The sequence below is a fragment of the Rhopalosiphum maidis genome, chromosome 2 (assembly GCF_003676215.2).
Source record: "Rhopalosiphum maidis isolate BTI-1 chromosome 2, ASM367621v3, whole genome shotgun sequence".
NCBI lineage: Eukaryota > Metazoa > Arthropoda > Insecta > Hemiptera > Aphididae > Rhopalosiphum > Rhopalosiphum maidis.
The window spans coordinates 22,763,190-22,776,978 of record NC_040878.1 but is presented as its reverse complement, the minus strand read 5'-3'; the positions used below and the strand labels follow the sequence as shown (position 1 = coordinate 22,776,978).

Below are 13,789 nucleotides of genomic sequence, written 5' to 3'. Positions count from 1 at the left end.
TATTTAATACACACTGGAATAATAGCTTACAATTCAATAATTGGACTTACCTATTTTAATATAGTTTTACATTTCAAACTAGACTAATTAAAATATTAAATTATTTATGATTTATTTGTTAAAATGTTAAAATATTAAGACTGAAATATAAAATTCACCATCAAAATAATTAAAACAATTTAAATGCTATGTTGTGTTTCTGTAAACAATAATTAAATAGGTAATCGAAGTCCATATTATTCGCATTATTTGAATTTAATTTTATTAACCAATCATCAACCATCAAAACATCATCATACACAATGAATTATGTTTATTTTTATGTACATTTACGAATGAAATATGAACCTCTGACGGAGTTTTGTCTGACATCAAATAAGTTTTCATGATTCCAATTTACTTGAAATTCAACATAAACTGCGTTATATGTATATTGTGTAATGTGTACTGTGTATTGAGATTAATGATGTGCGTTCTAAAATACTTAACATTGAAAATCATGTTATCCTATTTCGAAAATATAAATAAATCATCACAATATTAACATAAAGCATAACCTACACTGACTTCGATATACCCACTCATTGTTCGTTTATATATAAATTTCGATTCGTAATTTTTAATTTTTATTTAGCATTTTTTAATGAAAATGTAGCAAGTATTTAATTTTTAATTAAGAATTACTTGATATATTGGAAAATATTATATTATACTAATAACTAGAAAATACCTTAAAATTATACAATTATTGTTAATTTGTGACGATGTAATTACATAAGTTCATCCATACCATTCTATTACATCTAAGCTAACAGTACTTTATCTGTGACCAATATATTATAATTTATTAATAACTATCATTTTCCATCAAAAATATCACAATCCAAGACAACCTCAGTAACCAAGCATATGTACAAATTAATACACTTTTTTCCACAAAAACCTTGTCTCGTAGTATGAAATTACGATTATGTTAATTTACTTGGCGCATTAAACCCATGTCAAAAACCGTATAGAAAAACCATTGCGGTTTTGTATCAATCACATATCAATTAACTATTTTACGGGACATTATTCAAAACATAATAATATATTATTATCATCCATGTAAACGTTTACCTTTTTTACAGGTCTCTGAGATGTGCACGCAACACATTGCACACGCACATGTTCACGTCGTTCGCTATCAATAACCTTCTATGGTTGCTGTGGTACAGGCTGGTCGTCGAGCATCCGTCAGTCGTACTTCACAACGGGGTATGTAAATTTCTGAGCGATTGTGCATAAATTTAACCTATGAAGTTGTGTGGAGCCTTTCTAACAAAATACCCGCAGGGTTTTCAAACCGAGCACAATAACAATATTTTTCTTCCCTCCGTCATTTTACTTTCGAACAGAAAATATTATGCTGTCACAGCTACGTTCCTGTTACAACTACATTCGATATACCGTGTTATAATAACATGTTTTCGAAATAATAATTTCCTATCAGTTTTTCCACCAGGAACGTGTTTATTTGCACTGTTCACAAGACTGTAGTTGCGCATCAATATTACGCTTTTATCATATTTGAATATTCCGAAAACATTGTATTTTTTCCTCTTCTGTATTATTAACCATATAGTTTTTCATCAATTTTGCATACTCAGTTTAAATATTCAAAGAGCATTTATTTTTTACGTTGCGTGTTTATAAACGAACCGTCCAACATTTATTAATCGCGTTTACGGTTACGGCGTATGTACTATTCCGCTTTTTTTTCTTAGCTTGAATAACTTCACATATGAACTAAGAATGAATATAATTATCTTTAACAATAAGTAAATACCGCAATCTATAAACTCAGAAATTATTACGTGTCTTATTTTTAGACTTGATGTTAAGATAATGTTTTGTTTACAACCAAAGCTACAACATTAAAAACCAAGCTATAATTTTTTATTAGTTATATATATTTAATATTATAATTATTTTCAAATTAATTAACTAACTAAAAATGTAAATACTTAATACATATTCAATGTACTATACAATTACTATATGCGATTTAATAAGTTATGTAAATATTATATTTATGATAAAAATGCTATAAATTTATAGTAACCTCAGTCCTAACAAGTTGAAAAACTTGAACAATTACTAAGAATTTTTACAAATTCTTATATTTTGTTACGAAATAGATTTTACAAACACGTCAACCATTGATACTGTTCACTGCATTGGTGGAATTAAACGACGTACCTACCTCAGTTTTCCAATACAATGTTTCAATGTTTTTGTATCATTTATTAAATAATAAGATAATTTCCAAAGTTATTTCTCCTATTTGATTTCAAGTTCTTGTATTTAATTCAAGAAACAAATATTATTTTCATAAACCTCTCATTATAACTAAAAATTTTATTATTTTCAGTCCTATATGACACTTGCCTATGTTGTGTAATATAAATTGATAAAATGTAACTCTAACCTCGAACCCATTTCTGGATTTAAAATGTATATTTTTTTTCGAGCACCTACATGTAAATGTAATTGTCATCGAATTGTTCCTGTTAATATATATTTATGATAAAATAATATACAATTCACCTTGCAGATGTTAAATAAATTATTAATAATACTATACCAAACCACAACAATTTCACAAATATATGGTTAAATAATAAATATACGTATTTACTGTTCTTAGTATTTCATAAAATTAAGTTTCCATTAACTTTGAAAAGTTATCTTTATAAATACGTTATTTTTAGTTAACAAAAGTATTAATCATGAGTTTACAATTTAAATTATTATTTTAATAATGCTGCGAAGTATTAAAATGTATTTTCAGAATCTAATAAATTAATTTTCATCTATATTTTACCATAATTTCTAAAAATATAAAGGAGTTCATTTTATATTTCTATCGTATGAAACTGAAACTAGTAGGTATAAAAATCCTATGCATTATAAAAATTAACTTTGTATTATTTAACAACTTACAAAAAAAAAAAAACTATGTGATTAAAACCAGACTTAGTTTTCATTGTTTTCAACATAGGAAATTAAAAAAAAAAAAAAAAAATTTTTTTATCAAAACATTAAATTTTATAGTATTTGTATTCGATCGTAAATAAAACATTTTTGAGTGAAAATATAAAATGTACATTAGAATCTCAGTTGACTTTTTACTTGACTTTGCTCAAGTGTAAATTAGTTTTATTTTATTTTCTAACATATTTTCTAACATTTGTCATATTTATTTACAATTTATAAATATATATATATATATATGTATAATTTAATGGGTAATTAATTCAAAATTAAATTGAGAAGAAATATGTATTTTTAATACTTATTATAGGTAAGAATGATAACAAAAAACGTTTACATCAGTATAAGTTCAAAAATTATTGACATAACAATTATTTTACAGTAAGTCGATAAATAACGTAATGTGTACTCCTAAATATATTATAAATATAATTTAATATAATATGTAAGTTTTTTTATTACCTACTACATTTTAGGAAATTAATTAATTTTTTAAAAAAAATTTTCTACTGCGAAAAAAATACTTTTTATAATTATTATAATGTTTAAACTGTTTTACAGTTTTTAATTACATTTTTCCATTAGTAAGTACTTAAATGTATAATAATACTACATTGATACATTTATGAAATTCACAAAACTATTTTTTTTTAAGTAAAAGTAACGTTTGTCAGGTGCCGAACTAAACGGGGTCCTTGACGGGTATCCTAACAAATGAGGAGACGTTGGCTGGCCGTCTATTCCTTTATAATTTTTAAACTCCATTGGATTCCATTAGTTGATTATCAGTCACACACCATTCAATAGGTCCTGACAAGTGAACTATAGTCAATAAACGTATTGTTCTATTGTTTTATTGGACTACCATCTATTAAACCGACAAACAGACTGCACCAAAATATTACTACGAACGATTTAGATATTTATTTTAACTGATATATTCTTTAGTTAATAAGAAATTCCATAATACATCAATCGATTGACTGTATTAGATCTCACTATACGATCATTGTACGATTTTTTTTTTTATGTTAACAGACCGGTAAAATTATCTGAATGTTGTTCTTTATTATTTTTATTTTGATTACTTTTTTTATTTATCTACAATACAATAGTAATGATTAACTCAACGGACTCGTTTTATCGGTGTATTTTTCAAAGTTTTTCAACGCTAAAAATCATTTAAAATGAATGGTTTATAATCTAGGATCTCTTAAACGTTATTAAAAAAGAAAACGTAGATTCATAAAATATTAAACCTGAAAGGTCACAGTGGGAAAATATTTACTCAATACGATCGTAAGGTTAAACTGTAAAAGAGGAAAAAACTATTCGTAAAATTCAAACTTTTTTTTTAACACACGTGGGATTTATATTTATTCAACTTAATTTTAGAACTCAAGCACGAGACGCTAAGTAATTTATATTTTGTTTAAATTATTTATTAATTTATCTTCATTAACTGCTGTATTTGTAAAATAATAAAATAAGTAGGCTAATATATGGTACGTTTTTAATTATATTTTAAAAATGTTAATATTGGTTAATAAGTCATTTATTGTAATTATTATAATATGTATCATGGACATAATAGATTATGGTTTAAATCAATTCAAATTTGATCAAATACAACTAATTAGAAGATTTTTGAAAATAGAATTAAATGTACACTTTTCGGTTTTAATTAAGCTTCGCTAAGAATATAAATTATGAGATTTTGAATAGTTTCGTTCAAATTCTAATAACTCATTATAAGTATTATATCTCACTCTAACTTATCCATAAAAGTTTTTACTAAATTATGATTAAAATTGTTGAATACATTAAACTAATCATGTTTAATAAATTCGTAATAGATTTAATGTTAATTAATTTTTAAAATTCGTTGTTAAGTATATTTTTATTATTTTTTTTAATTTTAAAAATTATAATACAAATATAAAATGTTTTATTTCGTAGTGTAATACTTTAAAATATTTTGGTCTCATTTATCTCAGAAATCAAATCGTTCTATTCTTGAAATTGGAAACTTCAATGTATTTACGATTTTTCACATTTACTTGCCTTACAATTTTAATTGATGAACTTTTGATGAAAAATTAAATATTCTTTTAATAATACTAAAATGCGTCATTTAGATATACATAAATATGTGTGTTTATTATGTTTGTTGGGGGGAGTGGAGTAAGAATCGTGTACATAGTGTGCATCTGCACCTAAATCTTAAACATTTTCTTTGGCTTACTAAACATAAAATAAAAGCTCCGTTACTTATTTTTAATTTGACATTAAGTGAATAGCCTTTATTTTTACATTCAAATAAATTATCACTGTGATTTGATTGTCAAATTACTTAGAAAAATACTAACAAACATCCCAGATTAATATAAAAATAATGATTATATAACTACCTAACCATCTGTAGCATATTTAAATTTTAATCTGGTGCTATAGGAATTATGTTAAATATTTGTTGTCAAATTAGAGCATATCAAGTTATCGTTAAGTGTTATACAGTTTAAATTTAAATATATATCATTGACATTTTTTTAATTCTAAACTGAACAATGAATCTATTCATTTTAAAATGATGTTGTTTTTTTGTGGATGAGTAGTGAGTGCATAATAATTTGTTGATAAAATGCTTTGATTTTTAAAAATGGAGATAGTTTTGAATATAAAACTTAAAATTTCCAGTACTTATTTTTATAATAACGAAAAACAAACAAAAAATTATGGATAATATATTTATGCAAATCCAATTTTCAACAAAATCGATTATATTTTTGTTATGTAACTCAAAAATTAATAATCGTAAATGATCAAATATTTATATTATCGTTTTTTATTCACGATAAAATATTCAAAATATTTTGCCTATTTTTGAGCTATTTATAGGTTTGAGACATTTTCAAATTATTTTGTATAGGTGTCGATCAAATTTTTTTTTTATATATTTAAAGTAAAAATATTGATAAAATTTGTCAAAATTATAAAAAAAACACTATTTTTTAGTTAAAAATCATGGTAACTTTTCGTTTTGTATTTAAGTTTTGAAAATGTAATATAAAATTTTTCATAGTTTATTTATAATGAAACCATAAAATCTTAAAAATGTATAAAGTTAATTGTTTGTATGTACATTTCAAAATCCAATTTGAATGAAATTACTTATTTAAACGATAAATAACGATATGTTAATAATTATTTTGTTATAACTTAAAAACATTATTCGTGTGAACTTGAACTTTAATGTATTTTATATTATTATAAATTTCACTACACGCAATAACATTTTTGATTTATTTTAAAATTTTATTTATTTATAGGTACTATAAAACTTTTTTTACTGTTACACAGTATTTACAGATAGATTTTATTAAATTTTGAGTTATACAAGTTAATATAATATGGAATAAATATATATAATTTTATATAATTTTAATAATATAATAAATGCATTTTTTTCGGAAAAAAAAATTGTATCAACTTACTTTCATACTCAAACTAAAATAAATTATTTTAATAGTTATATCAAGAAAACATACTTATAGTGAACCACGTGACACCTAATGTATAGCAGAGCGGTATCCACTTACTTCCCTTTAAATTGAATTTACCAATGGACTTTGGACGTATTAGAATATATTTTATTAACAATATTGTATACGATTTTATATTTTTTGCAGTGGTGGTGTCAAATACTACACGTCGTTCTACACTATTTTTTGCTAACCAACTACGCGTGGATGTTGGCTGAAGGTTTTTATTTGCACACTCTTCTTGTATTCGCCTTTACGTCCGAAGATACTCTAGTTCGATGGTCTTGGACGCTTGCCTGGTCAACGCCGTTAGTTGTCATTTCTCTGTACACATTACTACGAATTTCCAACGATCACACGTCTGAGTAAGTAAAATATATGATATGTATTTAAACTTTAAACATTTTTTGTTTTAAAATACGTTTATTTTAATGTGATAGATATAACCACAAATCGTATAGTTCTAAGTATACAATTTCTTTTTAATCGAACAGTGCGAACATCTTATTAATTTTTGTGCAAATATTAATAATATTTTGTATTAAGACCACAATATTAACATAACAATGTATCATAATAAGATCTATATATTATAAAGAACAAAAGATTTGTCTATACTTTAATAAAAAGTGATAAATTCTAAATTTTAGTAGGCGCATTATCAAATAATACAGTTTTTTTTTTAATTTGATGTACAATTTGTTGAATTAAAAGTAATTTTTATAATATATATATATATGTATAAGGTGTACGGTATAGTGAATAATAAGAATAAATAGAGTTAGGACCGTACTTAACTATTTGAGGTTTTTAAACTTTTTCTTTAGTTATTAGTATAATATAGGGAGTCGTGTCAATAATACGGGGAATCGGGGATACTATTGAGTTAATAATGTCTCAAGGCGAATTACCGAGCTGGAATCAATCGTTGAACATAAAAAAAAAAACGACAAGATAAAACTGGTAAATATAATCAATCGTGCAGACAGTACAGTTGACATGGGTAAAAAGGTATTATTATTTCGAAAAAAAAAAGTTGCCTCGCATGTGTGCAGCGTACACTTTTCAGTTTAGCGTATGACAATTAAAAATACTCAGCCTTGGTGATACATTAAAATAAACTCGAAATAACAAAATTACAAATTAAAATCTCATAAGTATTTTTTAGTAATAAACAAAATAATGGGTAACTAATTTTAAACAAAAACATATTACTTTTGAGTTGGATTAAACAGTTTACTGTGCTCTTAGTCACTGAGTTGTACTTAACTATTTTAAAACAAATTTTTAAATTGTATTTTCTATAAAAACTAAATTAAATCAAAATAAGTTGATAAATGAAAATATACTGAAACTACATAGGTAGTGGTAAAAGTTTAGTACGTATTATCGTCAGTAATAATTTGAAAAGATTGAAAATAAATGTATCAAATAGGTAAATATTGTTATATATATTGTATAGGTTTATGGTTACAATGTAGTTAATGTAAGTTCCTACATATTATATAATTTATTTATGTAAAACTTTATTGACACCAGTTGCTATAACTAAAATCAACTGGACAAATATTTACCACAACTATTATTTCATTTGGTGCTTATCAACAATTAGATGTATCACTCGTTAAACATATAATTTTATACGGGTACGTAATTGATTACAGTCATGGAGAACTATTTCAACTTAATCGGATTTATTAAAATAATATGGATCATATAATACATATATATTTCGAAAATTAATGTTTCATCGGAAATGCGTGAATTTTATAGAATATAAAATATACGGTTAAGGTGATCGTTCAGTGAACGGTAAACTGTAAATAATTTTAAGTGCGCCAGAATAATCAACTTAAATCATTTTAACGATTAATTTATTACATATTTCCAACGGTTTATTCCAATATTGTTCTTAATATTCAATTACCCCTATAAAATTTGATAAATGAAAGATCGAGAATTGAGAATGATCAAAAAATTTTTCAAAAATTTTTCATAATAATAAGGGGAAATATTAAAAATCAGTTTATATATAATTACTTATACATAATTTATAACTCACCTCTTTGAGTGTTAAAGCACGGAAGTCTGAAACAAATACATAATATTCATTCGAATAATCTAATAAGTAACTAATAATAATATATAGTATTGTAATTATGTGAAAACAGAACACCAATTTTATTCTCATTGCGTACAATAAATATTAATGAAGCAGAGATTGATTACCAATATATTTTGTAACTATATTAAATTTGGACAAGTATAATTTTAATTGTAACTTTATTTTTATTTCTAACATATATTCGGTTCTTTAAAAACAATTAATTTTAGAGAATGTGTCTGTAAACTTAAATAAAAACTAAAATATGTTTAAAAATATATATAATTAATATCAAATTAAGAATAACTTTACTATTTGATCAACTATGGCTATTTTTGCTTATACCTATTGAAATAAGTCAACAGAATTAAATTTTATAAACACAATTACAATTGACAAAGTAAACGGTTTAAAAGCATTGTTTATTTTAGCAATTCAATTCCACAATATAAAATAAAAACTAAAAAAGATTTGAACATTATGCCGCTACGTAGCATAATGGTTGAATAAGTAAACCTATTAAATTAAAATCTAAAAACATAATCACAACGCTTTATTAAATTAAAAAATTCAACTTTTTTAACTATACATTTTCAATCGTTCAGTAACTGAATTATGATCCAAATTCTTTAATACCACATGGTATATTATGTTACATTGATTAATGTATATTATGCCAATAAAAAAAAAAACAATTCAATTTGATATTGATGAATCTGTTAGAGGATTGAAAATAATTGATTTGATATAAAACATAATTTCATTGTTTAAATAGTAACAATAACAGTTGTTCTTTCATGCCATATGTTGTTAATAATGTGATATTTATATTAAATAAATATAATAAATTTTTAATTCATTACAGAACTATTGACCTATCGCTTTTATAATATTTTGTGAACACTAATAAATAAAATAATAAAGTTAGCCTTTCAGATACCATTTTAAAAAGCTTTCAAACGGGCTATAAATATCATAGACATTTTAGATAAAATTCTTTAACTATTAAGTAAATAAGAAAATTATCTAGAATTTTATACTTATACTTCGCAATTAAGTTTTGATATTTACTTTTAATACCTGAAAATGTTATTATATAATATAACCAATAAATGTTCTTTGCTTTCTAAAAAAATATAAAAATATTGCAATTTGTAATTATATCAGTATGCACTAGTGTGTAGATTCATCGTAATATTACAATAGCATCAGTGGTAATTTTAAAAACTTGGCATTTTATTATATTCATAATTAATAAAATATTATAGTTATTATTTAATCAACTTAGTACTGGATAGTTGCTTAATTTGTTTTAAGGGATTAATTATTTTAAAAACCATCAAGACATTAGTTTCCTTATTTTTAAACAGAATACTTTTTCGAAATAAATGATTTATCGTTGGTGATAAATTTAAAATAACTCTACCTTTACTAAATAATAGATTTGTATTCGATAGTAAATCTACTGTACAAAAGTTAATGCATTAGTAAGTCGCTGCCACTCAAAAATCATTTATGCCTAGGATTTACGTCTGGCTTAATATTCTAATATAGACTCATACATATCATTAAAATTGAATTAGATTTTTTGCAATCGATGTTTTTAATAATGATATCTGTTCAACAAAGGTAATTTTTTATTTGTGAACCAATTTAATTTAATTATATTATTTATTTTGTATTTTTATGTTGATGTGTATCAGCAAAAACTTTAGATTATATAAATTTTCTTTTTATATTTATTTTAAACCTAGATTTAAATAGAATTTATTTTTATCCTTGTAGTAAGTAAAATATAATATTTTTTTTTCACATTTTAAAATTTTGTCTCTGTGAATAATGGGGTTTGATAAATTGATGGTCCACTAGTTATTTTCGTCATAAATCTAGTGAAAATAAAAAAAACATTTTATGTGGTTTTTTATAACGATGATCACCGACGAGAAGTTTTTCAACAATAAATTTTAAATATTCAAACCACCCTTATAGTTTCTGAATATATTAATTTGATTTTATGATTTGTTTTTATGTCTGAAATGTGTATACTTACAGTTAATTTTCACAGTATTTTAATTGTCGAGTATGCAGTGTTTAAACTTTATTATTCCGATTTGTTATTGTCCAAAGAGTAATTAAACAAAACAGTTTAAATCCAATTAGATTTTGTTTCAGAAATTTAATTGAAGACTTTTTAATATGCACTTTTATTTACGTACTATAATTTTGAATTGTTTATTATTGCATAATGTATTTTATTTAGAAACCAATTGTTCTTGTTTAATTAATGTGATAATTACCTATATATCTTTTTAGATGGATTTTATTTTGAGTATAACATTTATAGTAAATTTGAATTGTATTCAATATTTTATATACATTTTTCAAGTCAATATTTATTTTTATATTAAATACATATCGTTTACGTGTGGATAGCTTCAGAAAAATAACATTTTTAGTTTTTAATCTCTACTACTTACCCCACTGTATTCAACCATATTGATCCATATTATTTCAATCAATTATCGCAGTAAGTATACTATACTGTGTTCTATATTGTGTTTATGAACGATAATAATTAATCCCGAATTGAATTTACGTAGCCATACGTAAGATAATTTCTGCGGTTAAGGGTTGTTTTTTTAATGTTATTTTCGTGTTGGGTATATACAGATTTCACAATACCTACAAACAATAACAATCAACCTAAGCATAATAATTTATATTTTATGCATATAGAACCATAGAGAAGACTGCATGTAGGTATATTCCAATGATTACAATATTATTTGTAAAACGGTGATGATATCAACTCGAATACACGTCCCCTGAACTATTGGTTTTATATAATAATATATGTGATATGATAATATTTTATATGCAGGTACGTATATAATAACTAAAAAAAGTGTATTTCATAATACTTACTATGCTCGTCATTTATAACCAGACTACATTTTGTTTCTACCGTTACTTGAGTTCTTTAATACCACGGCCCTTGTTGATTGTATAATATAAAGTATTCTATATAATATCGTTTGACGTAATTTTTATCTTGCACTCATAAACATTGAGCCTGTATTTTAATGCGAAAAATATTATCTATCACACTTTTATTTACTAACTGAAGTAGAAAGAATCTTAGAATCCTAATACGCGATACCATATAATTTAAATTTAAATTTAGATTTTATGTTGCCTGTATTATTTTTTTCGAAATATTTGTCGAGTATTTTTTATAGACAATAGACGTTCAGTTTACAACAAAATCATTTGTATTTATTGCTATTACTTTGACACACACTGTTAATAATTGAACAGTATCCCTATCTCTAATTTTACATTTGTCAAGACGCGCTGAAAGGCGAGAGGTCAACATTTTTCTTTTAGCTCGTTTTCTAACAAATTTAATCGAAGACAGAATATTTATTACAATTTCAGTTTCCTCGATTATTGTTTTTTTCAAACTTCGATGTGTGGGAATCAAATTTATTCAAAAAATTTGGTAAAATAAAAATAGCCAATACAAATAAATAATATATATTTTTAAATGTAAGTACCTACTTAATTATAATATTATACAAATATTGATTACCAGTTTTACAATATTCAGAATTGTATTGTATCTCTTTTCTTTTATATTCTGTGTCTTTCCGTGTAGCTTTTTGTTGTTCCTTTCAGCTATTTTTAAATCAAGCATTTCTACACGTCCTTTACGTCTTTGTAATTATAAGAATTCTTTGTCTTCGTCAATTTTAATTTAGTATATTTATTACTTTTGAATGAGCGATGTCAATTAAATCATTCGATGTTTCTTCAAATTGTCTTTATCACAGTCGATATAAATTTTCAATTTTATTTTTTTCTACATTTCATAAGTATTCTTAAAATTTTTCAAAATTATCGTGATTTTGATTTGGAATCCGCGCCTTTTACCAGTATATTAAAGATTCATCAATAGTTAGTAAGGCACTTGAATTCAAATTTAAATGTACATTCAACTAAGTATAGGAAAAAAGTTAAACAGTTTCGCATTTAAGAGAATTTAATACCTGTAATTTAGTTATTCATTGTGCCAACGAAAAAATTTTTATTTTTTGACATGTTAACCACAAAATAATTAATATTGAACAGTATACTCATGAGCATAAACGTAATGATAAAATAGGTACATAAATATTAAACTTAATCATTTTACATGTCGATCAACAAGTATAGTATTCAGTATATTATCATCTGAAAACGAATTCATATTTACTTTAATAATTGAAATATTTTATATTAATAATATTAATGATTGTAGATTATATTTTATTGAAATTTCAGGCAGTGAGCAACAATCTCATATTAATCAATGATAATAAATGTCTATTATGACTGAAAATTTTTGGAGTGGGTTTTCTGAGCTTATTATATTTATCTAATTATTATTATAACAAAACAACTAGTCTAAGGAAAATATAATAATAACAATTTTTTTATATCATTTAATTAATATAATTGGTGATTATAATATATTTTATGGTGTCTCCAAAGTCCAAATATACGTCAAACATATAAAAATTACTGAAAAAAAATAAATTTGTAAGAAATTAACTGTTTTGTTTTTTCATATTATTAGAAATAATGAATTTATGCTACATATGTACATTTTTATGCTAAGAACTATAGTTTTTACATATATTTGAAAAGCAACTGAACTACACCTTCTGTCATTTTTAACCCTAAATCAGCCCCAGAAGAAGTTGTGTAATGACTTCCAAATTTTACCTAAATTACTTTCTCGTGTCATTTAATAAATCTATCGGGTACGGACCTATAAATATATAATATGAGGACCACACTAATACATATATAATATATAACTATATTTTAATATAGCTAATTAACGATTACCAATTACAATAATTGATTCCTTGACTGCCGATAATTTTATGTCAGAAATATTTGCATACATTTTTCATTATTCAGGTCTGTTATTCAATATTAAAGTTACCTTTGTATACAATATTAGAATTATTAATTTATTAGTATTTCAGACACAACTAAACAGTGACTAAACCACACATAACAAAAATTAAATTAATACGTTATTATTAAATTTTATTGA

The 13,789-nt window shown here is 23.8% G+C and overlaps 1 protein-coding gene across 5 annotated transcripts in view; it reads left to right on the top strand.

The window, feature by feature from the left end:
- Positions 1 to 13,789, top strand: part of LOC113551151 (calcitonin gene-related peptide type 1 receptor) — a 140,883-nt gene that overhangs the window by 103,729 nt on the left and 23,365 nt on the right. For all 5 annotated transcript variants that reach the window (XM_026953203.1, XM_026953204.1, XM_026953202.1 and 2 more), the window contains exons 6-7: positions 1,131 to 1,257; positions 6,726 to 6,943. In XM_026953203.1, the coding sequence (XP_026809004.1) occupies positions 1,131 to 1,257; positions 6,726 to 6,943 (345 nt within the window). The remainder of the gene's footprint in view (positions 1 to 1,130; positions 1,258 to 6,725; positions 6,944 to 13,789) is intronic.